Source organism: Barbus barbus (genome assembly GCF_936440315.1).
Source record: "Barbus barbus genome assembly, chromosome: 23".
Lineage (NCBI taxonomy): Eukaryota > Metazoa > Chordata > Actinopteri > Cypriniformes > Cyprinidae > Barbus > Barbus barbus.
This window is the reverse complement of record NC_136751.1, coordinates 20,064,005-20,089,819: the sequence shown is the minus strand read 5'-3', so window position 1 is coordinate 20,089,819 and position 25,815 is coordinate 20,064,005. Positions and strand designations below refer to the sequence as shown.

At 41.2% G+C, this 25,815-nt stretch overlaps 1 protein-coding gene across 1 annotated transcript in view; it reads left to right on the top strand.

Annotated features, from left to right (window-relative positions):
- Positions 1–24,302, top strand: part of LOC306842777 (mothers against decapentaplegic homolog 6-like) — a 31,019-nt gene extending 6,717 nt beyond the window's left edge. The window contains exon 4 of the mRNA XM_079373839.1: positions 23,381–24,302. Coding sequence (XP_079229965.1) covers positions 23,381–23,922 — 542 coding nt within the window. The 3' untranslated portion in view covers positions 23,923–24,302. The remainder of the gene's footprint in view (positions 1–23,380) is intronic.
- Positions 24,303–25,815: the final 1,513 nt, after the last annotated feature.

Sequence of the window (25,815 nt, the reverse complement as noted above, 5' to 3'; positions counted from 1 at the left end):
TTTAGATCACTTTAAAAAAAAATAGTAACACCTGTTAGATGTAATCTTTGGAGAATATTAATTTTTTTAAATTGTGGTGGCTAAATTTAGTTGTAGAATTTAAAACTATTTCTTTTGCCATCATCTAACACTCATTTAAAAATTGTAGTAATACTTTTAAATGTAATTTTTTGGAAATGAATATAAAGTTTTCATACTGTACATAATTCGCTTGTAGAGTAAAAAAAGTGTTTAAATATTTACATTTATTTCTATACAAGGTATAGAATTTTAATTCCAGTGTCTCCATACAAGGAAGTGAAGCATTCAAAATGCATCACATGCAGGGTTTTTTTCTCTACAGCTTATAATAATTTGGTGTGAAGCATTGAATTGACAACTCTCCAAAGTCTGAAATTGCTGAAATTGTTAAAATTCTATAGGTGACCCTCTCCAAATCACTAAACATAAGGTATTAGATTTGGAGAGGGTCACATATGGAATTTCATCCCTTTCCTTTATGCTACCTGTACAGCAAGAAAGAAAGGAAACGGATCTAAAATCTAAAAGCGTTCATACATATGGCCATCCACCCACCCTGAGTCCCTTATCCCACCCCACCCACATGCAGGAACTAGTAAAGCTCTTGAAAGTGAGGCCGGGGGCCAAAAGTGGAAGGGGGAGCAGTTTGCAGCCCCCTGGGCGAGTGTAACTCCTGCTCTGAACTCTTATCCACTCTGTTTGACAATAACAGAACACATCTCAACGAGTCAGATGAAAACTTCTTGCCGCCCAAGGGCGAGATTTTAGAGAATTTGGCGTCTTGGTTTGAAAGACAGTCTGTGGATGCTTGAGATCTGAGGCTATTTATGTAATAGATCTTTGATGTCTTGCTGCCTCAGTGAGTTTGTTTGAAGCACACTGCATTAGGATTTTCAGCTTAAATCTTCATTGAGTTTCTGTAAGCCTTTCTGCACGTATTTAGCATTTTTGCCTGTTTGTGCACGACTGTTTTTTTTGCATGTCCTGGAATCCGTGTGAATATTTGCGTTTCTGTGTTGTTTGTGTTGGTGTCTGAGATGTCTGTGCTCCCGTGTTTGGGTACATCTCTCTCTGTTTGTGTTGTTTTGTATCTGGATGTCTATAGTTCGGCGTTTCAGCCGCAGTTTCTCGTTTAAAAGCAACTGTGTTTGTCAGTTTATGTGTACACTGTGTCAACGCACAGCTATTGATTAAGTGTTCGCTATGTTTTCAAAGCATGGCCGTCAAAACACGTGGTCGTGATGTGCTACATGTGTGTCTGCAAAAATGTGTGTGTGCGTGTGTGGTTCCAGTCACATTCTGTAGCTGTGACTGGGTTGTAATGCAGCCCACCTGTTTCCTCACTCCTTGTTGTGGCTGTGTGGAGATCAGAATTATGTTCTTTGAAGCAGGTCTCATTGCTTCCTGTATAACTGCATGCATGTGAGTTTGTGTTTCCTCTCTGTATTAGGGTCTTTGTGATCTTTGTGGTTCACAAGCCCCTGTATTGGGAGGTGGTCTCCTGATCCTCTGATGCTCACTGAGAATGTCAGCATGATCGTAAGGGTGGGGACAATTTTGTCATGGTTCGTGAGGTGTAATATGAATTGGAGACACTCAAAGGATGTTGAATTGGATTTTTAGTTCATACAAATACAAAACAGATAATTGTATTCTGGAAAATTCCATACTGGTCCATAAAATGAAAGTCAATTTAAAATTAGTATACACACATTTTATGTAAATAATTAGAAAAAGCTTTTATATTTTATCTATCTATCTATCTATCTATCTATCTATCTATCTATCTATCTATCTATCTATCTATCTATCTATCTATCTATCTATCTATCTATCTATCTATCTATCTATCTATCTATCTATCTATCTATCTGTTGTACTTTTTCTACTTTATTCTACTAAATTCTACTTTTTCGAGTGCAGTTCTGCATCATATTTGCTAGTAATTCAGCAAGTGAACTGGAATTGAAAGATCTCAATTGGACTCTGAATGACGCACATCCCTGCTGCAGAGCAGTAGAATTGTTTTTCCAGTGACTATTAGTCTCTATGATGAGGGATATGACAGATGTGGAAGGCCGGCAGGGCAGAAAAACCAGTGGCTGTTTACCAATCATTCTCAGACCAGCCATAGATGTGCTACAGCTGAGAGATGCACCCTAATAAGCCCCCTGGAATTTGTCACCATATGTGGAAAAGGAAGCAAATCCAATGTGTTTTCACGCGTGTGCGTTCTTACTTTAAGACATCACAATCACAGTGAGAACTTACTGTAGTTGTGTCATCACTATGAGAGAGACCCCACGTCCCACTGAGGAGCCCTGTATTGTGTTTTGTATGTTATGTTATTTTTCCTTGAGAATGTAGGAAAGGTGGTCGGATGGCTGTGCGGGTAGGTTCATCGAGTGCTGTTTTGGCCTGAGGAGGAGGAAAGGCTCAGTCAGGTATAGAGGAATGGTTTGGCGGTCTGTAATTTTACTCTGGGTTCACTCCTGGTGCGTTGTGATGTTTACACTGCCCTCTCTGTTTTTGGGGAGTAGACCACAGCCAGGCTGGCGTCCCTATCTGCGGTCTATCGGTGCTGTATGTCTTAAAAATGGAAAGCAATGACAGTCTCATTCAACTGTACTGGACTTTACCAAACTGATCAGCATTGTGACTGTAAACCAAAGCCTCTTTTCCATCAACAGAGTGTTAGTGGTGGTGTTTGTCCAATCTGGATCCTTTCTGGCTCTACTTTGCCCATTAGATCTGGTGGTTTTAAACAATAAACAGGTATCATCAGAGGACAGGTTGTAGGATAATATCTCCAAGTATAGTTTTTAATTTAAGACCACATAAAAACGCAAAATTTAATGGTGAAAAACTAGATCAATCCCATTATTGCCTGAATATGTGGCACGATGCTCATTCATTGGACTAATTCAAAGACATTTATTTTTCCCCATTTGAAATCATTTATATTAGTTGTGTATATATTGAAATATGAAATCTTTATATATTTAAACAGTTAATAAACAAACACCACGATGTGATATATTGGCTTGTGAGTTGGTCATGTAGAAACACATTCAGTTATTATTGATTTCTCAGATCAACGGCAATGTGGGCAGATTCAGAGATCTACCGATCTGCGCAATTTCAGTGGAAAAAGGATATGCGTCATGAAGTATGAGAGGTGCTGAATCCGAGCTGATCTAAACAGGTAGCATTGCTTTCACAATGAGCCACTGGTTGATCACAGTATTGATCAGTGTTGGTCATCTTACTTTAAAAAAGTAATTAGTTACAGTTACAAATTACTTCTCCCAAAAAGTAATTGAGTTAGTAACTCAGTTACCACACTGTAAAAGTAATTAGTTACTCAGCAAAGTAACTGTGGCGTTATTTTTTATGTTCTATAACGCTGTTACGTTCTATAACATCTTTAACGTTTATATTAACTGATTGAAGAATAAAAACACTATATACAGTATTTTAGAGCATTTGGTATTTATTTGAACTCAACAGATTGCAGCCTGCCATATGATGCATAGAAATAAAACCATATAGAAAATAAATATTGAAAATAAAATTCAAGTGCAAAATTAAGACACAAATGTAAACAACAGAACACTATCCTACTCTTAAATATTCCGTAAAGTAACAAAATCAAATATTGAAAATAAAATAATATTCCCACATTCTACATTTAATAATAATAATATTCTACATTTGGACTTGGGTTAGCAGCTGCAGCAGCAACAAGTGTCATATTCGCATGGGTTGATGTAAGGTGCTTCATTAGATTTGAGTTACTTGATGCAGACGTGGATAACGTTTTTTTCCCTGGGCATAGCGTGCATGTTACATACACATTCTTGCCTTTAATTTCCATGAGTGAGAAGTAGTGCCGGTACTTCCAGTTAGAAAACGCTACCTTTGAATTTCCCTGGCTTGTCGCCATTGTCGCGGTCTTTGTGTGTTTAGTGGTAGTAAGAGCGTGCAATGAGAGAGCGTGAGCAGGGCATCCGCCCACCTAGCCAATCATCATCGCATTTGCAACGGCGTCATCATCCCCACCACTGCTCTCTCCAGGCAGCTGATGTGTAGCCAAAGCCTGACACCTCCTCGCGCTTTATTCAACCAAATTGTAGTAACGCGCCACTTTACATTCTCAGTAACGATAACGGCGTTGCAACGATGGGAAAAGTAATTAATTAGATTACTCCGTTAATGAAAAAATAACGCCGTTAGTAACGCCGTTATACTTAAACGCCGTTACTCCCAACACTGGTATTGATAGTACAACTTCTTGTCTTTGTTTTCATAAAATTGCCGTCTTACAGGCCAGCGTGTCTATTGTTTTGACTGATAGTCTGACACAAGCATAATCACATACTCTCCCTATCAGAAAATCACAAACAGACGTGTTTTATGTAATAAACTGGCAGCAGTACACACATGCCAGTCTATCTAGGTCTGATCTGACCTCATTTCTGCAGTGCATGAAAAGGGCATCTGGACGCCCAACATTTAAACAAAGTAATCGAAGCATGTGATGGCGTGCTGATTACCATTGATTTGATTGCGTCCATAGATTCTGAAAAGCCTTAAAAAGGCATGTGATGTCTTCCCCTCAATTTATTAGCTGGCTCGCAGACGCTTGAAAATATCTAGACCGAGTTTCAAATTCTTTTCGTTGTCAATGCTTAAATCTTTCATAATAGTTCTGTCATCTTTTATTTACTCTAATGTCATTCCAAACCTGTATGATTTAGAAGAACAAAACAAAAGGAGAAATTTGAAAGAATGTTTATGCTGATCTTTTCTATACATTGAGATCATGTAGTGACCAGGTACTGTCAAGCTCCAAAAAAGCATCATGGAAGTACAAGAAAAATTGCCAAAAATGATGCCCTGTATATTTCAAGTCTTCAGAAGCCAAACCATTACTCTGTGGAACAGTTTTACATGTAAGGCAAGCTTGTCTTCTCAAATTTCATTTACATTTAGCATATTCAAACCATTGTTGTCATTACATAAACTTAATCTTAACCAAAATTAGAAATGCTGTCGTAGCAACTAACTGAAAAAAGGTTTAGGTTTAAATACTAAAAAAATAATAAAATAGAATATAATCAATCAATAAATAGAAATAGAAGTATTTTTTAAAAATGATAAAATCACCTAAATGAATTACTAAAAATGAAACTAAAATTAAAATATAAAAGATTATTCAAAACATTTATAAGTATAATAGTATATAAATAATACTAAAAAAAGAATCATTGATTCAAACTTCCCATCACGCTCATGAAACGAGAGTGACAAAATGTTAAGTTTTGAATAAACTTTTCCTTTAAAACGGTGATTGTGAGAAAGATCATAGACGTTTGATATTATGTACGCAATACGAAGACTTTAACTACACTGTATTTTTTCCATTGCTGAGGTAAACTAGGATCATGGGAGTGACATGAGCTGTATTATGTCATTTACAGCAGAACTATGAATAATGAGTTATGTAACTTTAAGAGTCTAAACAGCTCTGCATTGGGACGGTTTCAATTTGAGCTATCCTTTTCCACTCTCTTTCCTAAAAACCCATGCCAGTCCATATTACAGAAAGACAGAACAGTCCCACACACGCACACGCTGTAACGGTGTTACTATGCCAGTGAAAAATGAGCCAGAGTGGGGTGGACAGTGCAGGGGCCACCCTTTTGCCCTCCCCCCTCATATTCCCTCACCTCGGTATCTCCCTCTCTCGCTCTTTCCCTCCTTTTTATCTTTTTTCCTCCCTCTCCCTTATTCTCGTTGCCTGGCACGGGGCCTCAGGTTTCCACCGCAGCCCCAGAGCCTGCCCACACTCCCCCTGGGCCCCAAGTGCTCCAGGATACGGGATGTGGAAATAATGTGACTGGAGTACTTCCACCCTGCCTCCAGAAAATCAGGTTCTGCGGATTGTTTATTTGAGGGGAAGGAGGCCTCAGCCAAACATCCTGTTTTAAAAATCTTGCCTGGGTTTTGTAGCGCAGGGGCTGCTCAACTACCCCTTTGACGGCAGGGGGAAGCTGAGGAATGTTGAAGAGAAGCCCAGCGGCCTGGAAGTGATGGGTTGGGATGTGCATTTGTATATGTGCGTGAGACTACATGTGTCTGTGTGGCATTCGTTTGATTGTAGTTTTTTTTTTTTTTTCATTTTGACAGAGATGCACAGCATGTAAATATAACACAGGCGGTCGGTACCGTGCCGTCATGGCTATACCATACAGCTCTCCTTGAATGTGTGTTCCTGACTTGAATGACCGACTTCCTCTTCCCCTTGCATAACACACGTAAACAAGGCAAACAAATGCTCATCAGCCAATAGCGGACAGCTAAATTAGTCGCCTCTATTGTATCTCACAATAGATTGAGAAAAAGATATGCATATTTGTTTATGGTCATGTTGTTTATGTCTCGCTGAGACTGTATCATGTTTTTGTCTTTGTCAGTAGGTTTATGTGTGTAAGTACATGAAGCTTGGCATTCTCAATGAGGAACTGGTCTTGGATTTTAGGGATATTAGATTAAATTGTATTTCTCACCACATTGTTTGACCACAGTAAATATTTCAAGATGTGAAGCATTTTGGAAAAGCAGAGATTTTGTTTCTCCTAAGACTGTATTTACTGTATTTTGATATGAGTCACGTATTTCACAAAATCAATATCAAGAATGATACTTTGTGACACTATTGGCAGTATGTGTCAGGGTATGAGTGATAGAGGACTCAGATGCAGAGTATAGAACGGAGAAACTTTATTTCTAGCCACAAAACACAAAATAACATAAACAATATTTAACAGCTGCTTAGGGAAGCGGAGATTCCAGAGCTGGCCAGCAGCGCCTGCGGACCATACAAGCTGCTGGATATCCGCGCTATATCCAAACAACATGACCAAGTATTCAAAATGCCCAGTATGGGTGTTAAAGGCGATCTTCCATTCGTCCCCCTCCATAATCCGAACCAAGCACTGCGGAGGTCCAACTTCCAACTTGGTTGCCCCCTGCAAGAGCTCAAAGGCCGATGACATCAACGGCAAAGGATAACGATTATTTACCGTGATGTCATTCAACCCCCCATAGTCTATACAGGGGCGCAGCGAACCATCCTTCTTCTCCACAAAGAAGAACCCTGCTCCAGCTGGAGAGGAAGAGGGACGGATAATGCCTGCTACCAGAGAATCGTGAATATACCTCTCCATGGCCTCCCTCTCCGGTCCGGACACAGAGTAAAGGCGCCCCTTAGGTGGGGAAGTGCCAGGCAACAGGTCAATAACACAGTTGTACGGGTGGCGCGGAGGCAGAGATGAAGCTTGGGACTTACTGAACACCGCTCTCAAGTCATGGTAAGCCTCCGGTACATCCGCCAGGCTCACCGGCTCCTCCTGCAACACAGAACAAGACATGACCGGGGAAAATGCAGCACCCAGACATTGGGCTAAACAGAAAGGGCTCCAAGCCAACACGGAACTGCGAGCCCAGTCAATGTGGGGGTTATGTTTAATCAACCAGGTGTGACCCAACACCACTGGAGCGGTGGGCAAGTGAATAAGGAGGAATCGGATCTCCTCAGTATGATTACCAGACAAAGTTAATGTAACAAACTTAGTGACATGAGTAAAATTAGTAAGTAGGGTGCCACAAAGAGTCCTAGCCGAAATAGGTTCGGTCAGGGCAACGGACGAAATCCCCAGGCGTGTGGCCAATCCAGAATCCCGGTCGTCGACCCGAATAGCGAGGTCGATCAATCCATCTAAGCCAGCTGGCAGCTCCAGGGAATAGATCTCGTCCTTCACGTGCTCAGCCAGGCCGTGGAGGAAGTGATCCAAGAGTGCCTTCTCATTCCAGCTGCAGGATGCGGCGAGCGTGCAGAACGCAATGGAGTACACGGACACGGACTGCTCGCCCTGCTGAAGCACCGACAAGGCTCATGCCGCCTCAATTCCCCAAGCCGAGTGATCGAACACCTTGCGCAGCTCATCCGAGAATGCCTCAAAAGTTTCACAGCAGGCCTGCTCGCCATCCCACATGGCCGTGCCCCACTCCCTCGCTTGACCCACCAAGAGCGTGATGACGTACGCTAGCCTGGATAGCTCCGTGGGGAAACAGGAAGGCTGGAGTGCGAAAATCAGCGAGCATTGGGACAGAAATGACCGACATGAGTTGGGCTCACCCGAGTAAGGAGCGGGCGGATTAAGCCGCGGTTCTGCGTGGCGAGGAACTGCTCCTTCTGGGCTAGGAGCGGGTGCTGCAGCCCGAGCTGCAGAAGAGATGACCTGTAGCTGGTCCAGCCATTCCACCAGCTGGTTAAGTTGGAGCGAAACATCCGCATAGGCGTGACGAGAAGCCTCAAGTTCTTCCTGCTGCCGACCCAGCAGATTGCCCTGCTGCGAGAGAGCTCGGTGCAACTCCGTTTCCTCTGCTGAATCCATTATTTGGTGAGTAGATTCTGTCAGGGTATGAATGATAGGGGACTATCAGAGTAGAGAACGGAGAAACTTTATTTCTCGCCACAAAACACAATATAACATAAACAATATTTAACAGCTGCTTAGGGAAGCGGAGATTCCAGAGCTGGCCAGCAGTACATACAAGCTGCTGGATATCCGCGCTACGAGTCCTGCAGCACAAGGGAACAGAAGGTCAGATAAAGAAGCGTGAATCTTACACAGAACACTAGTAAGGACAAAACAATCTACTCACAACGAGGAACAGGAAAGTAGAGACATTTAAGGGAGTGGGGGAATGAGCGACAGGTGGGGGAGAGTCAGCTCGTGATCTGTGCACTCCCACTGCACCATCATCACTGATTGCCCAGACCACGAGCTTCCGAACCTGACAGGACAATACAGACAGCAAGAGGAGCCGGGAAGGCACCCTGAACTGTGACAGTATGATGATAGCTCTTTCTAGTAAGTGAATGTGACATCAATTTCAGCCAGGCATATTCTTTTAGTCTAATGTGAATTTAGACCTAAACATTGACAGAAAGCATCAAAATGCATTTACAATATTTAAAATTTTATTTTATTTTAATTTATTTTATTTAACAGGCTTACACGGTGACATAAAGCATGCTTATTTATCATCTAGTATATGTGACAACCAATGTGTTTTTCCACTTCAAAAGAGAGAAGAGTTTGTGTAAAATTTCAGACCATTCGTACAGGTAATCATTTCGTCACTGAGCCCACCCCCACCCAGTAATGAGTGAGAGTTCGAGTCTTGCAGTGTGCTCTGGGAAGGCTGGGGCAGCCTATCTTTCCTCTCCCTCCACCCTGCACGCTGCTGCGCCTGCCTGCCTCCTCCAATAGAGCCATTCATTCAGTCCGGGCCACGGGGTTAGGGAAACAAATAAAGAGGCAGCCATGCCATTAAAAATGTATGGAATGTCCAACTGTTAGTTTAGTGTTTTAGCGAGCCTCCTCTCAAGGCTGTGGAAGGGGGAACAATACTCCGTTCAGTGACCGTCACCGTAAAAGCTTTTGCTTTCGGTCTCAGCTGGCCTGCGCCCAGAGGGTAGCCAGCAAAAAGGTGGCAGTCGTAGATGCAAAAGCTGGTTTTGTTTTCAGACCAGTTTAGGATCCACAGTAATAATAAATTTGTGCGCATGGCACTGGGATGGACAAGCGGTGATTTAGGCCTGCGGTTTGATTGCCTAGCTAAATTAAAGTGAAGAATGTTTTCCCCCCTTCCTCCCAAGAGGAACATTGACAGTTGTGCAGGGACCTATGGCAGTCAGTATTTTTAAAACTGGGAGAGCCAACGCATTCCTCTGGCCTGCAGAATGCACTGTGTGGATTAACTGCAGGGGCCCATGGAGTCCGACATCCTCACGTTAACCTTCATTAAGAGAGAGACACAGAGCGTGCATGGAGAAGCGGACACGATGTGTGGGTTGTAATGAAGCGCTAGTTCACTCTAGTTTAGTTCACTCAAATTTACTCACTCTTTCTTTGTGATTTTCAGGTGAATTTCTTTCAGTTTTGTGTACGTCTTCTAGGTGTGAGTACTTTTATGACGCAATGTTATTCTCACACTGGATATATTTGACACAAAGCATTTTTAAAAACTTTTTAATTTCTCAGTTTTGTTTTTCTGTTTCTTCCTTTCTTTTTTTTTTCTTTCTTTCTTTCCACAAGTTTGGCCAAGCAGTGATGATGTTCTCTTGTTTTCGAAACGGGTGCTACAATCAAAAGGGTTGAAGGCAGTGCACACTTGTCAGGCTAAATCACATTGGCACTGGCATATTTTCGGATTTTTCCAGAACTCTGTGAGGAGAGTAGTTTTTTCCCCCTTGTGTTTGCTGCTCAAAATTATGGAAATATTATTCAGACTAACCGAGCAGGATACGCATGTCTGTCAGACGGAGCTGAGCTCACAAAGGGGGACTTCTATTATACTCTCAAAGAAGTCAAGAGATTGAGTTCAATGCCTCCTACCTGTAATTAACGTGTTAACTATATATATGTATAAAATCAATCAATATATATACAGTATTGGAACAGTAAAGACAAAATTGCTCTGTTGGCTGTGGAGTCAAGACATTTACAAATATGATTAAAAGATGAATATGAGACAAAACTACAGAATGTCACATTTTATTGTTGGGTGATTCAACACATAGATGTTTTGCCAGCTAAGAAGTTCCGCACTTTTAGAGTTTCATCCTCCTATCTGATGTGAGCATAAGTATTGGAACAGTTGCCTCACAGGACTTTCTAAGTGATCAACTGTGTCCTGTTGCACTAATTCTTCAGATATTAAAAGCAGGAAATGTGTTGTATCAGTTATATCCATTACTTCGGTATTCTGCATCTTGCATTCGATGATGACACCAGGATGAAGATGAGGGAGCTGACTTTGAGAGAAAAGCAAGCAATTTGGATGCTAAAAGAAAAGAGGAAGTCAATTAGAGCTATAGTAAAAATAAAGGGCATGGAGAAATCAAGAGTTTGGAAACCACCAGTGACACCAACAACTACCTGATCGGCTGAGAAAACAACAGTAGTTGATGACAGACAAATCATAAAAGCTGTGAAAATGAACCCTAAAAGACGTGTCTGTAAAATCACCAACAACTTCCCGAAAGCTGTGGTGATGCTTTGACAATCTACTGTCCTCAGGAGACTTTGACACAGAATTACAGGCCCTCTCAACTTTACTGATGACTTGATGTATGATGACAGTAGCAGAATGAATTTGGAAGGGTACAAAACCATCTTGCCTACCAATATTCAAGAAAATGCCACCAGATTCATTGGGAAGTGCTTCATATTGCATCAGGACAATGACCCAAAACACCCTGCCAGTTCAGTCAAGGAATTTATAAGGGCAAAGAAATGGAAAGTCTTAGATTCAATCTCCAGATTTAAATCCGATTGAACATGAATATCACCAGCTGAAGAGGAGAGTAAAGGCAGAAACTCCCCAAAACAAACAACAATTGGAATTGGCTGCATTAAAGGCTGGGAAAAGAATTTCAAAGGTTGAGACCAAGAGTCTGGTGATGTCTATGGGTCACAGACTCACTGCTGTGATTCTGCGCAAGGGATCTGCAACTAAATAATAGCTTTTAATCTTTTATATCTGCCTTATGTTCAACTGTCCAAATACTTATGCTCACATCAATGAGTGGGATGAACTCTAAAAGTGCTGTTCTTTTTATTTGGTAAAACATGTATTTGTTGAAACGGCTAATAATAAAATGTGACATTCTGTAGTTTTGTCTCATCTTCATCTTTTAATCATATTTCCAAATGTCTTGACTCCACAGCCAACAGAGCAATTTTTTTCTTTACTAGTCCAATACTTATGGAGGGCACTGTATATACATATAAAATGTGTATAATGATTATTTTTTTGTAAATAAAAAAAATACTGCAAAAATGTTTTCTCAATTCAGTTGCCATTGGCAGATGTGACATACAATTAACTTTTGACTGTTACACTCTTATAAAATATTTCACCAAGTAGTACCCAAGTATTGCAAAATAGTCAACTTATTCTAGTGACTAAAGAAGAAGGCATCTGTTTTTCTTAACATTTAGGAGTCCTTGATCTTCACGCTAATGACTGCAAAACAGATAAGAAAAGAGAGACAGGCCTGGCGATCAAACTGCAGTCACTCACTCTTTCACTCACTTAGCCGCAGCACATTCTCTGATGTGATTAGTGGTATGACGAAGCACACTGTACCTGTTTTAGTTTGCCCTGTTGGTCAATCTAAGTGCGGAACAAAAGACTCCCTCAGAGACACAAAACGGGATTTGTGAGCACCGGAGAGCAAGAGGAACACTAAGTTGATCTGCGCTAACTGGACGTATTTGCGCTGTGTCCAGAGTTTGGTCTCTCTTTCTAAATGCAATTACAGCTCTCAATGGGGAGTTCATGCCATACCTCAGTGGCCTTATTGAGGACTTGGAAAACCCACAGCAAACAAGCCTATTCACTTCTGCTTATTGTGGAGTATTTCATGGATTTTAGTGCTATTTTGAGGTAAACATGTCTTGGGGGGGGGGGGGGGGGGGGGGTCTATTAAAGTATATGCTACTGGTGTTCCTCAAGGCTATGTCATTGTCTTTGTCTGTCTTGCTTTGTCTCTTTCTTACCTATCAAGCTGTTCTAAAGTAAGCCTTCTAGAACTAAGTTTGTTTTACGTAGATAATTATATCTTAATGGTTTTCATTTAGATGATATTTGATACATTAATCAATATTTTTATGTTTGTTCTTAACAGACACTGTTATGAAGTAGAATGAAAATATATAATGTAAATAATAATAAAATAGTTTGTCTAATAAAAATAACAGTCAAGAATGACTGTAAATCATTAATTTTATTTATATGCACTGTGGCGGGAGGAGCAAACGACAGACACAGTGGGCGTGGCGTCAAGCCTCGGAGAGGTTTTTATTAAACAATAAGGGATAAAATAACCTTTTCTAAAGCGGAAAAAGTGTCCAAATAAACGGGGAATCTGGTGTCCTCGTTGTGCCGCAGGGCTTGTACAGGAAGGTAGTGTTCAGAAGGGAAGGGTCCAGGGAAGGGGCGGAGTCCGGTGGCCACACGCGCTCCCCTCTCGGGACCGGGAGCGAGTGGCGGCGGCGTCTCGTGCACGGCTCCTTCCATCTCCTTGGTTCCCGGCGCTTCTGGGGGATTCGACGGCCCGGCATCCTGGCCCGTCAGCCGTCTCACGGGTGCGGCAGTTCTCCTCGACGCACCCTTCCTGGACCCACGAGAACACCAGCGTGCATGCACGGGGAAGAGACCGGTCTCCCGAGGAGAGGCGCGCTCGGCGCTTAAACGGCGGCGGTGATGAGGCTCTATTCACATCAGGTGCGCCTCATCACACGCCGCCAGCCCTGCGTGTTCAGCGCCCCTCCTCTCTCACACACCCACTCCCGTCGGGAGCCTGGTGAAGGGCGGCGCATACGGGACGGGGTGGTGATGATGGACAGGGGGGAGGCAGCCGACTCGTCACAGCACTTATGAAACAACACAGTGATAAACACCAATATTTAGCCTACTTATTTAGTATTCATAAAACTCTTAATATCTTTAGGAAGTAACATTAAAACCTGTTCATTTAACATTGCTCTATATATCGCCAAGCCCTAGAGAATTAAACTGTCTCTTCGTCCATGTTGACAGATTTGATACCTCACAAAGTATTAGAAGTGCTCACTTGTGTATTTTTAATGGGGGAACATAAACAATTTGCTTTGTTTTAGAAAGCAGCTGTGTAGCTACCCAGCAGTTGCGTGCCTTCAAGCTTTTGTGACTGAAACAAGGCGAAGTCAGCATGGCTGTCAGGATGCATTCACTTGAGTGTTTATGATCCATTGTGCCAATCAATAGCACATCATCATCTGAGCTGAGTATGTGTCCATCACCTTGCAGATGAGCTGTATCCAAATACACAGCTTTCGCCTTAAATTAACCTGAGCTCAAGAACTGTCTCAACCGCTGGCCTGGCTCCCTGCTCTGAAACCGTACCTGCTGTGTAACATTCAGCTGCCAGAGCCCATTTCCCATTAATGTAAGGCTAATATCTTTTATAACAGCAATATTTGCAGTGATCAAAGTCTGGATTTCTGATAAGTTACACTTAACAGATCATAATCACTTGAATAATAGATGATTTGTATTTTTTGTATCTTTATTCCTTGAATAACAATAAGGATGGCACTGGAACCAGTGAAAGAGTTTTGTGAAAATTAACAGGACTATCGTTTGTTTTATGTTCATTGATCATGCATGTGTGTTTTTATGTCTTGTAGCCTACTGCTGTTTTAAATATGTCTTCAAATTTTTGAGACTGATTTGTGATAGTCTTGGCAGCATCAGTTACAATGGGTTGAATATTATAAATAATTGTATGTATGTTTTTCAGCAAAATTGTGATTGTCTATTTAATTGCTATTGCTATGCAAAAAAAATAAAAATAAAATAATAATAATAAAAAATTAAAAAATGTACAATAAATGGTTAATTAGTTTTCTGAGAAAAAAAATTCTGACACAAAATATATAAGTACACATTTATATTAAATATAAATGAATTGTTATGCAATCAATAATTATACAAATATATTTTTACATAAACACATGCACATATAAGAGATACTTATTTTAATATTTTTACATTTTATTTTATTGATCCAGTGAAAATATAGGCAGAGTAATCCATATTGTTTTAAAGAGTTGTTTTTAACAGGGTGGTGTAACTTAGTAATTATTTTTCAGGGATTTTAACTGCAAGATTTTGGAATGTCCCCATAAAGAGTGTACTGTAATTTGCTTTGGATAAAAGTGTTGACTAAATGACAGATAAGTACTTAGTGAAAGGGTTTCAGAGTTCATCAGATCTTTATGGAGTAAGTAATGGATATTTTCATGGCTTCTTAAATACTATGCAGTAACCTTTAATCTGCTTCTTGCACCTTGAAAGTGCTAAACATTCACACTCAAACACGAACCAATAATCTATCCCACACTCCCATATAGAAGCAGCAGCAGTGTGAGGTTGCGAGCGAGCAGTAGATGGTCTGTATTTCTTGGAGTTTGTCCTTCACACTGCCCCGTCTGTTCTCATGGTAAAGGAATTCGGTTTGGATCCCCCAGTCCTTCTGGCTAAGTCTCACCCGTGGAGATCTGTACACAGACCTGTGGGTCTTCGCACCGTTTGACTCTGCTGTGGAAATCACGGCAGAGGCCCAGCGATCTGACCTGGGGAGACCGCATACTCGTTCATTTGTTGCTCTGGGCTCAGATGTCCCATGTGTTGAAATGTCAACACTAGTGAGTGTTAAGGAATCCAGCGGGGCAGGGCAGCAGCGGCCGTCAGTGAATCTGACTAGCTAAGCTGTGCTTTATATGGGTCTGAGGTGTGAATCTTACGCACATTTGACTAAGTCGTCATTAACACTATAGACCCATAGTGAAAGGATTAAAATACACGCTTGCCATTTGCAATGCAATATGTGTGCACTCTGTAAATTCAGGCTGTGAATTTGTTTTTTTGGAGTTGAGTGTTGCAAGCTATGACAGATATAGGTTGGTATATATATATATATATATATATATATATACACACACACACACACACACACACACACACATATATGTGATTTGCTTTTTGGCAGTTACAGGTACTATGTAGGACATTGTTAGCAAAAACTGATATAGTGCAGTGAATATTTTTGTTTTGTTTTCCTGAATGAAAAAAAGAGTGTATTTTAAATATGATATCTGCTAAAAACGAAATTAACACTAGCATATAGATGATTTAAAGCAGACAGAAAACTTGTGATTTTGTTTTCCTGGTATCTTTAATCCTCTCTCAGAAATGGAATAGAGAGTTATTCTCTCAGCATGATTCCATTGCTTTTACTTCTACCGCCTTAGATATGTTGTCTCACCACTTTTAACAGCCCAGCAATGGTAAAAGGAGCCTGAGAAAACTGTTAAAACTCTAAAATTAATGAAGTGAAGGGAAGAAAAGGAGAGTGGGTCAACGAGAAAGAAACCCATCTGTGTGAGAGTGCCGCCCCAGTTAGTGCGTCTGGCTGATAAAGCAGTCTTTGATGGCAGAGATAGTACAGACGCCAGCCTAAATGTGGCCCGTTAGTGTGTTGTAAGTCGCCCTGTAGTGATAGTTGTCTAAAAAATCAGAGCTGTACCAAAGAGAGGCCGGATGGAGGGAAGTACGGCGGCATTGTTTGTTATGTTTCACTTTTTCCCCCGATCCAGGCAACTGTAATTCCAGCTTCCCTCTCTGACCCCAGCGAGAAGAAGAATGCCCAGGCCTGTCAAGAGTGGCGTCAAAAGATGAATTCTGTCCACCATAAAACTTCACTGTGCTCTCTCATTCTGTTTCTCCTGCTCATATAAACACTCTCTGTCTTTCTCCCCCTCCGCCTGTCAGTGCAGTGGTACAGTCTAATAGCTGGAGGGAATCTAATCCTTGGCACAGGATAAGAGACTCAGACTCCCCCTCTATTCCCTCCCTCTCCATCTCTCTCTCTCTCTCTCGCTCGCTCTCAGTTCAATTCAAGAAAGCTTCGCTGCCATGAATGTTAGGATCACATTATTTCCAAAGCAACAGTCTCTCTCTCTCTCGTCTCTTTCACTCTCTGGTTAAAGGGTCTGGCAGGAGTGTTGTGGAGGAATGAGTTCATCTTTTCAGAATTCCCTGGATTAGAGGGGATGAAAGAGACAGGGATGTGGGCCTGTAGTTTGGTGGGAAGAGATGACAAGCTGCTGTTTTTCCTCTCGATCTTTCTCTCGCTCTGGATCTGCCCAGAGCTCTATGAACGTGTGTTTACCCCGAGGCAGTTCTTTTCTTGCCTTTCTCCTCCCTGCATGGTGCTTTTAAAAGCATTAGTGGATAATCACATAGTATCGCCATTGAAATCAACCCCCTTTTGTGTACTTAGAGTTAATTACCTCCAACTCACCCCAAATGAATTTTTTTTTGGTGTGGTGTGGAGGGTGGGGTGTGTGTGTGTGTGTGAGCAGATCCTCCAAATCTCTTTTTCTGTCTTTTTCTTGTAGTCGTTCCACCTCAAATGAAGTCTCGCTCCTGTGCATCTGCAAAAATGTCATGCGAGACATTGTTTGAAATACAATATGATCAATGTATGGTCCACATTTTTTCATGCATAATTCATTTTATACCATTCCTGTTGTCTTTGGTTATAATGCACTGCCTCAACACAAAGGTGCAAATACATGAAACAGTTTAACACGCTTTATTTTTTCTTCACTAAGCACCTGCAATATAGTTTAACCAGGTGCACATTTAATATACTTATATTTTTAGAGCACTTTTTATGTTTTTGAAAGAAGACTCTTATGCTCACCAAGGTGGCATTTATTTGATTAAAACAAAAAATTACTTTTACTGTGTTAATATATTTTATATTGTCATTTATTCCCTTGAAGGCAAAGCAGAATTTTCAGCAGCCATTTCTCCAGCCTTCAGTGTCACATGAACCTTCAGAATTCATCTCAAGGAACCTTTCTTACTATTATTGATGTCGAAAACAGTTGGGCTGCTTAATATTTTTATTTTCTGCTTTTTAAAAAAAATAGAATTCTTTTGTAACATTCTAAATATTTTTTACTGTCTCTTTTGATCAATTAAATGCATCCTTGCGAAATAAAAGTTTCGGAAAAGTCTTAATTTCTTTAATACTTTAATAACCCAACTTAACAAATTAAATGTGCTTCATCTCATTTTTTGGCATCAGTGCAAAACCAGCTTTGAACACTAGAGGTACAGGACTTTAAAATAGGACTGAAAACAGTAAAATGAAATTATAACTAATATTTGAAACTATATTTTGCCACATTCATTGCATTGTAAAATAGTTAATATACACACGACTGTGACTGCACATCAGTTAAATCTTTACGCTGTTGCTTGACAACCATAAACGACCACACAATTGTGCTTAACAACACCCCTTAATAACACGTTATTCCTCGTCTTGACATGTCTGGGGCACATCCCACTCTGTATTTTTCTCAGTACTCCACGTTTCTTCATTGCATGTGTAAATAACGGTCCTGCCCACTGATAGCCACACACTGTATATCACAATTCCGCCCAGTCCAACATAGACTGTTTTGTCCTTTGATGTGAATGTGACCGTCTGGCCTGGGAACAGACTGTGAATTGCATGTTTACCTTACTGATCGAGTAGCACGTCCACCAGAGCATTATGTCCAAGCTCTGAATTTCAAAGGAAATACCTTTGTGGCTGTCTAGCTGAGCGTGTGTGCGTGTTTTGTTCATTTCAAGCTTTGTAAAAGGGGCTGTTTTTTGTCTGAAAACAAAATAGGGACTAAATAAAAGACTTTAGCCTTCTGACAAAGTAACCTTTAGTCTCACGGCCTCCTTAAGCTCTTACTTTGTAAGTCAACAAGGCCCTCGCCGTTGTTTGATCTCAGCTGGCCATGTTTGCTTTCCTTTGAGCGATTTACTACTCTAATATAATATTTTCCTCAAGCAACTGGTGCGTTTTTGACCAATTTTGCACCTGTGGGCTGTGCACAGAATTATACTTTTAAACTGATTGTTTTTAACCCTGTAGTTTACAGCACACAACAGCATGTTTGTGAATGTGTTTTTCAGTCGTTCCGGCTGAGGGGTCAGACGCTGCTGTCCCCTCAGAGCCGCTGACAGCGTGTGTCTCTGAGAGAGACTGACACCGGCAGAGACAACTTTGAGAATATAATAACAATAATAACATATTCTACCTTTCTAATGAGTAAACCGAGCTGTTAAAAGGTGCTGGGGTTAAATGAATGCAGAGAAGCGTAATTGCTCCCAGCTTTTGTCTTCCACCCCTCATGAAGTGCGTCCGGGTGCGTCGAAAAACTGAGGATTTCTGAGGCGTTCTCACTTTAGTTAGCACTTAGTGTGCCGTTATTATCTGTACTCAAAGTGATGGGCCCACAGCGCTTAAGTGTTGTTAACTAAACTGTTGCTGAGTCATTAAGGTACACGAGTTTAGATGTCCACCGCCTTTGAACTAACACCTACTCTCTGCAGTGGATAGCCTAAATGAGGTTTATTATGCTAAAGTACCATCATTGGCTGCGATTAGAGCCGCGGTGCCGTCCGTCTGTCTGTCTTCCCTGGTCTGAGTAAGACTGTATTTCCAGCTCTGGCGGCTTGTCAGAGGTTCTTCACTGACTCATGAGTGAGGCCTCCAGGGAAGGGGAAGACAGGAACTCTGTCTTTGTCTTCTGAACTCCTTTTGCTGAACTCTTTCTTGTCCCTTTTCACATCTCATATCATATTGAAAAGGCATTTATGTTCAATAAAAACTACGAAAAATAATTGAAAAGTTGAAAATAATGTATTGGGTAGGGTTAGGGCAGGTGTAGGGAGGGCTTTATTGTCCCAATAAGTCAGCATCCATTTAATAATTTTAATAAAACTTATAATTTGCACTCAATATATTATTATTGCATACTTTCTTACTGTAAAATGAACCTAATAAAGAAAAACTACTGATAAATATATTGATGTTTTGCAATGTGGTCGCTAGCTGCCATATTCCAAAAAACAGCTTGAACATCTTAAGCTTGTTTGAACACTGGTAGGTGATTTGTTGCTGGTCCAGGATGGTCTATCAGATTTGACCATCTAGAAAGCTTCTACCATGTTCCAATCTTAGACTGGATTTTTCAGCAGGGAGTGTAAAGGAAGAGTAAATCTGCAAAACAAAGAGATGGCACTGGCTGGATTTGAGTTCTAAGATTCTAATGAGTTTGCCCGATTAGTTCTCTTCCTTCCCCGTCTCCTTTCCCACTGACACACACTCACACGGCACCGCTCAGGCGAGACCAGCCAAAACACACACTCCTCTCAAACACAAACATTGGCTGATATTCTCTTCAGCTCTAATATACTTAAAACACATGAACACACATGCACAACACCCTCAGGAAAAGGGCCGGTCTCTGGGCTGAGCATTGTTCGCTCCCAAGCTAAACATTAAATAGATTATTAACCTTTAATCCTTGCACCTCTGTTTAAACCTACAGAACAGGCAGTGCAGACTCAACCACCCCCTTTCTGTGTCTTTCTCCCTCTGGCTCACATTAAAACGGGGAGCATTAATCATATCATGGCACTTCTATGTTAGACGGCCATGTGAAACTTCCTGCCGCATCGTTTCATTTTTTGCATCTCATTGATTTAGGTACAGTATAAGTTCAAATTCAGCCCTCATTAGGTGGCATAGCTGGAAGCATGTCTTCCTGTATCCTTTCCATTGACCCTAACATAGAGCTACTGGCTTAACATAGAGAAAAATATGCAAGACAAGATCTGCATGATTATTATGATTTATTCACACCATTCTCCATGAAGTGTTTTTGGATGAAAACGGCAAGCAATGGTTTTATTAGACCATTTGGGCAGAAAAACTACCTTGCAAGAGGATGTAAGGAATTCTTTAATGTTAACATGCAGGGGCCCAGCGCAAAGGGACATTTCAGTAAAGAGAAGTGTATTTAAAATTGGTTCTGATTCCATATATCCAAACAGTTGTGCTTGAATGGGCAGTAGTTGTTCTATAATGAATTTCTTTCGAATTTGTTTGAGGTGTTTATTTTCCAGTGTATTTTGTATTCATGAGTTTGTGTGTTTGTGTTGATTATCTATCTTGGCACTGGTTAAAGGATAGCTCATCCAACATTGCAAATTCTATCAATGTTTATTCATCTTCAACCTGATAAACACAGAATATGAAATTAGACTTTTGAAGAATCTTTTTGCGCCTATATTCTATACAATAACCAAATCGGTTCATATTGACTCTACAGGACTTTTAAAATATATTCCAAATGTTCAAAAGCCGTGCAATTGCTCTGTTTGAGGAACATATCAAAATTTGATAAATTCTTTTACTTATTCAGGCTGTCAAATTAAAGGGGTCATCGGATGCTAAATTCACCTTTACATGTTGTTTGAACATAAATGTGTGTTGGCAGTTGGCACATCTGCCCTTTAATAATAAAAATCCACCCAGTGGTTTTTATTTAATCCCTAAAAATAATATCCCCTTTTTCAAATCAGGCCATTCTCAGCTTCTTGTCTGTGTTATGTCACACGGATGAAGGCCGCTCCCACGATAGTTGATTGACACTAGTGTTTTACCTTAGACCCACCCTGAGTGAGCTGTCATCAGTCCGCCATTGTTTCGACGCCGGAGCAGATGTAGACAAGAATGGCTCATAAGCGATTGAGGTGTTTTGTTGTTGGATGTAATAATGAACATAAGATTCTTCATTTACTCCCGACATCTGAGCCGCTGAAGACGCAGCGGATTACTTTTGTTTGTGAAGGGAATACACCCCCAATCTACCTAAATTTATGTTCTGTTACAGCAGAAGTGAGTATAAGAGGTTTTTTATTCTCTATTCCTTATAACGTGCTAGTTAGCAAGTTCTGCTGCTAAATGCAGCTAAAGTAAACGAGAACACGGTTCGTCACCCCACAGAAGAGAGGGGCGGGGTCAGCAGAGCTCATTAGCATTGAAAGCAACATGCAAAAAAAATGGGTTGATTTCTGCAGAGCTGATTTTGACAAGGTGAAAAGGGTGTTGTTTTACACTACCATTGAGAAATTTTAATCAAAGTATGTTATAGACTTTTCATTAAGACCCTAAAGAATCATATCAACTTGTGGAAAATGGGCATCCGATGACCACTTTATATATGGCACTATTTGGTCACAGACATACAAGAACAAATAACAACATTTTATTGATGAATGATGCTATTGATGTTTCATGTTATTGTTGAGTCAATAATGTCTTAAAGTTTGGCTAGTGATGCACTGAATTAACACCAAAACCGAAAATAAACTTTTAATTTAACCAAAAACTGTAAATAATAAAAAAAGGTTTCAGTAATTAAATTAGGCTAATTGGCTGATTCTCGTTATTTTATTCAGGGTGTCAAGTTCACAGGTAATAAACCAGTTGTAGTAAAGTTTTTTTGCAATGCACCACATTCAGCCAAACAAATTTTACTTGCTGCTATAGGATCTAGCTTTTTTGGTCACAGTGAAGTTTGTAGCTTATCCACATTGTCTGCATGAAGTAAATTCTGACAGTCAAAATGCATTATTGCAGTAGCGATTACTAATGATTAATGATTATGGCCCTTCAAAACTGTTTCGGCCAAAAATCCTATTTTTACATTTGCCGAAATTTCAGTACATCACTAATATTGTATGGCTTCAGAAGACAGGAAATATAGTTCACAAATCCTGTTTGGAGCATAACAGCCTTGGTCACTGTGAGCTGTTGCTATATGAAGAAAAGCTTAATAAAGATTCTTGAACTCTCCTGTGCTTGTGTTTCACCCAAAAACCATACAGCATACAGGTTTAGAATGGCATGATGGTGAGTAAGTGATGTCAAAAGTTTCATTTTTAAGGACCTGGGCATTTGTTCGACCCTGAATGAACAGGGGCTATAGACCTGGCCCTTAAAATCTCCCTGCCAGTCTCAGGAGCGAAATAATGGCATCACTCAATGTGCAAGTTAATCTGAGCTGATAGCGTGAAGCATGAGGGGTCAGGGGGTCACAAGCTTGCACTAAGTTGTCAGGGAGCTGAAAGCTGTCCCCAGGCCCACAGCGGGAGCTGGCAGGGAGGGGACGCTCCCTCTCCACCCAAGCCATCACCACCATCACCCACCCACAGGAATTTGGAGGAGAATAGAGATGGGGGAGGGAGTTGTCGCCGGATATGAGCTCATAGCTTTTCCATGTCCCCCCTTCCACAAATACTTTCTCCCCGGATCAAGAAAGAGCGGGTAGAAGTGCACACAATGCGTGGCGCATTGTGCTTGGAAATGTTTAAGAGTGTGTGTGGCTGAGATAGACACGTATTGAGGGAGCTGTAACTCACTCAGGGTTTGGCACCAAATGGAAGTCTGCAGATAGACTCGCAAGCCATGAAAGTGAATTAAATGAGCTGATTTAAAGGGTGTTTGGTTGTTCTGTATAATGTGTGCATTGCAGGTATGCATCTTTTTTAGAGCATATAAGCTTCAACTGAAGTATTTTTTAATGTCATATAATATTTGACAATTTACCACCTTCAGCTGTGCTTTTGCATTCAGTATACAAGTAAATAGCTAATGAGTTAAGTTTTGAAGTAGCGCCCTCTTGAGGCAGCTTTTGACAGTGCAGCATTCAACTCCACATAATAAACTGGTTAGCAAATGTTTAATTATGTTTGCATTGTATTTTATTTGCAAACTTACTAACAGACCTGTTCTCTTTTCTTGTTTCAGATGCCAGTCTGTCACCTGATGCCCCCAAGCAGAGTCATTGGTGTAACGTGGCATACTGGGAGCATCGGACACGGGTGGGCCGCCTCTACACGGTGTACCAGCCCGCCGTCAGCATTTTCTATGACCTACCTCAAGGCACGGGCTTCTGCCTCGGCCAGCTGAGCCTGGACCAGCGCAGCAGCACCGTGCAGCGGACACGCGGCAAGATCGGCTACGGCTTGCTCCTCAGCAAAGAGCCAGATGGAGTCTGGGCCTACAACCGCAGCCAGCACCCTATCTTTGTCAACTCACCTACCCTGGACGTACCGGGGAGCCGTAGTTTGGTGGTGCGCAAGGTGATGCCCGGCTACTCCATCAAAGTGTTCGACTACGAACGCTCGTCCATGCTCAGGCAGGGGGCCGAGTCCGAGCTGCTAGACGGACCGTATGACCCGAACAGTGTGCGCATCAGCTTCGCGAAAGGCTGGGGCCCTTGTTACTCCCGCCAGTTCATCACTTCCTGCCCATGCTGGCTCGAGATCCTGCTCAACAACCACAGATAACACATACACACATGGACTCAATTGTGTTGAGAGACTTTTGGACTCCACAGACTATCCCAAATATCATCTACTTAGATTTAATATAAAGTTTTATATATTATAAGAAATATATATTATACTTGTAAATACTGGAGTCATTTTTACGATGTAATTATTTATGTATGGTGCAATGTGTACATGGACAAGAGGAAAAAAACGGGAAATGCACTTTGGCTTATATATTATATATATATAAATATCTATAAAGATAAAGAATCTTTCAATACCAATTTGAAAAATTATACAGCAAAAATAGGAAGAGCCTGGTTTTGGTGTATAGTTTTCATATACTATTAATATCCAGATGAAAAGCTAACACCATTCACACATTGATAATAAAGTATTCGCATAATACAGCTGTGCTTTCTGTCTCTCACGTACCCTTTTTTCACCCATAAAAATATTTGCTTCTAAATGCTTATTTTTACATGAAAAAGAAGATAATGTGAATGGAATAAAAAGGTTTTCACAGCGGTACCATTTTGGTTTCTTCAAAGCACCTTTAACTGAATATTTTTTTTTTAAAAAGAACCTTTTTTTTCTTGGTGTGAAAACATCTAAAGAACCATTTTCCACTATAAAGAACCTTTTGAGCAATGAAAAGGTTCAATGGATATTAAAGGTTCTTCGTGGAACCATAGATGCCAATAAATAACCTTTATTTTTAAGTGTAAACTATCATCTTCATCTGATAGTAGGCTTTGTGTTTTATCATCGCATCCTCAATTGTATTTTACAGGGTGTCCTAACCAGATGCGACTTTTTCCAGCATCATTCTGGGAAGCCTTATCCACCATGAAATCTGATTGGTCAAAAATCTCGTTCTGCATAACAGTACATTAAACATTAATAATCTCTCTGATTGTCTAATGCAATGTTGTAATATTGCTTCTCGCTGGAAACGTGACTGGTTAGGACGTGGTGTTTCGCACAAACTGCTGTTGAAACAAACCGTCGCTGTGGAAGTGAAAAGAAATCCATGCTCTTGAAACTGATTTTTCAAACCGGGGCTTTGGGCATTGGCTGTCATTCTAAAAATTGTTCAAACCTCTGGAATTACCATTTTGAGACCGAGGGGGGTCGTTTCGGTGGCGCAAAGTTATTACAGGCATCAATCTTTCATTTCGCTCCAGAGCCAAGCTCACATCTACACGTTGGTTGAGAGGAGGTTACAGCCAGGGTTCCTTGAGGTCCTTGAGAGCCTTGCTGGCCGGTGTTGAGAGAGAGTTTTTCTGAAGAGAAGATGACGTATCCTCAAGCATGGCTTCCTCTCTGCTCCTTCCCTGCAGCTCCTCACCGACTAGCCTCCACAGCGGCCGTGGTCAGTGGTTTATGGGACCAGCTGCGCTTCTTTCTTCTGCGAGGAGAGGAGGTGGTGGCTCCCGTCCCAGTGCATTGATATATCTCCATGAATGTACATGGCAAAACCAAGACCTTTAAAAGAAACTATGTGCAGGCCAGTAAACTACTTCCAAGGTGGATGTGGTAGGGTTGGCTTCCTTTCTAATTGTGGGTGTTGGTTGTCAGAGTTTCTGGGGGAGAGGAGGAGGGGGCTGTGTACTAACCTGCCAAAAAACAGTTTGAAAAAAAACAACAACAATCTGGTCCACGCAGGCGAACAATGCGACGAGATTGTGGACCGTAAATTTTACAGTGCCGTAAACGAAGAGATGCGCAACACTGGAGGTATTGCAGAAACGGCTTTGCCATCTCACACAGAGAGCAAAGCTCTTTCTCCCTACGCGGCGTCTGCTGCCAGCCCCGTGCCGAGTTCAAACGGCCCAGAGGAGTGGCTCCTCTAACTGCAACTGGGGGCCATTATCCTGCTCCTTTGTGTCTGCTTTATGGGAAGAG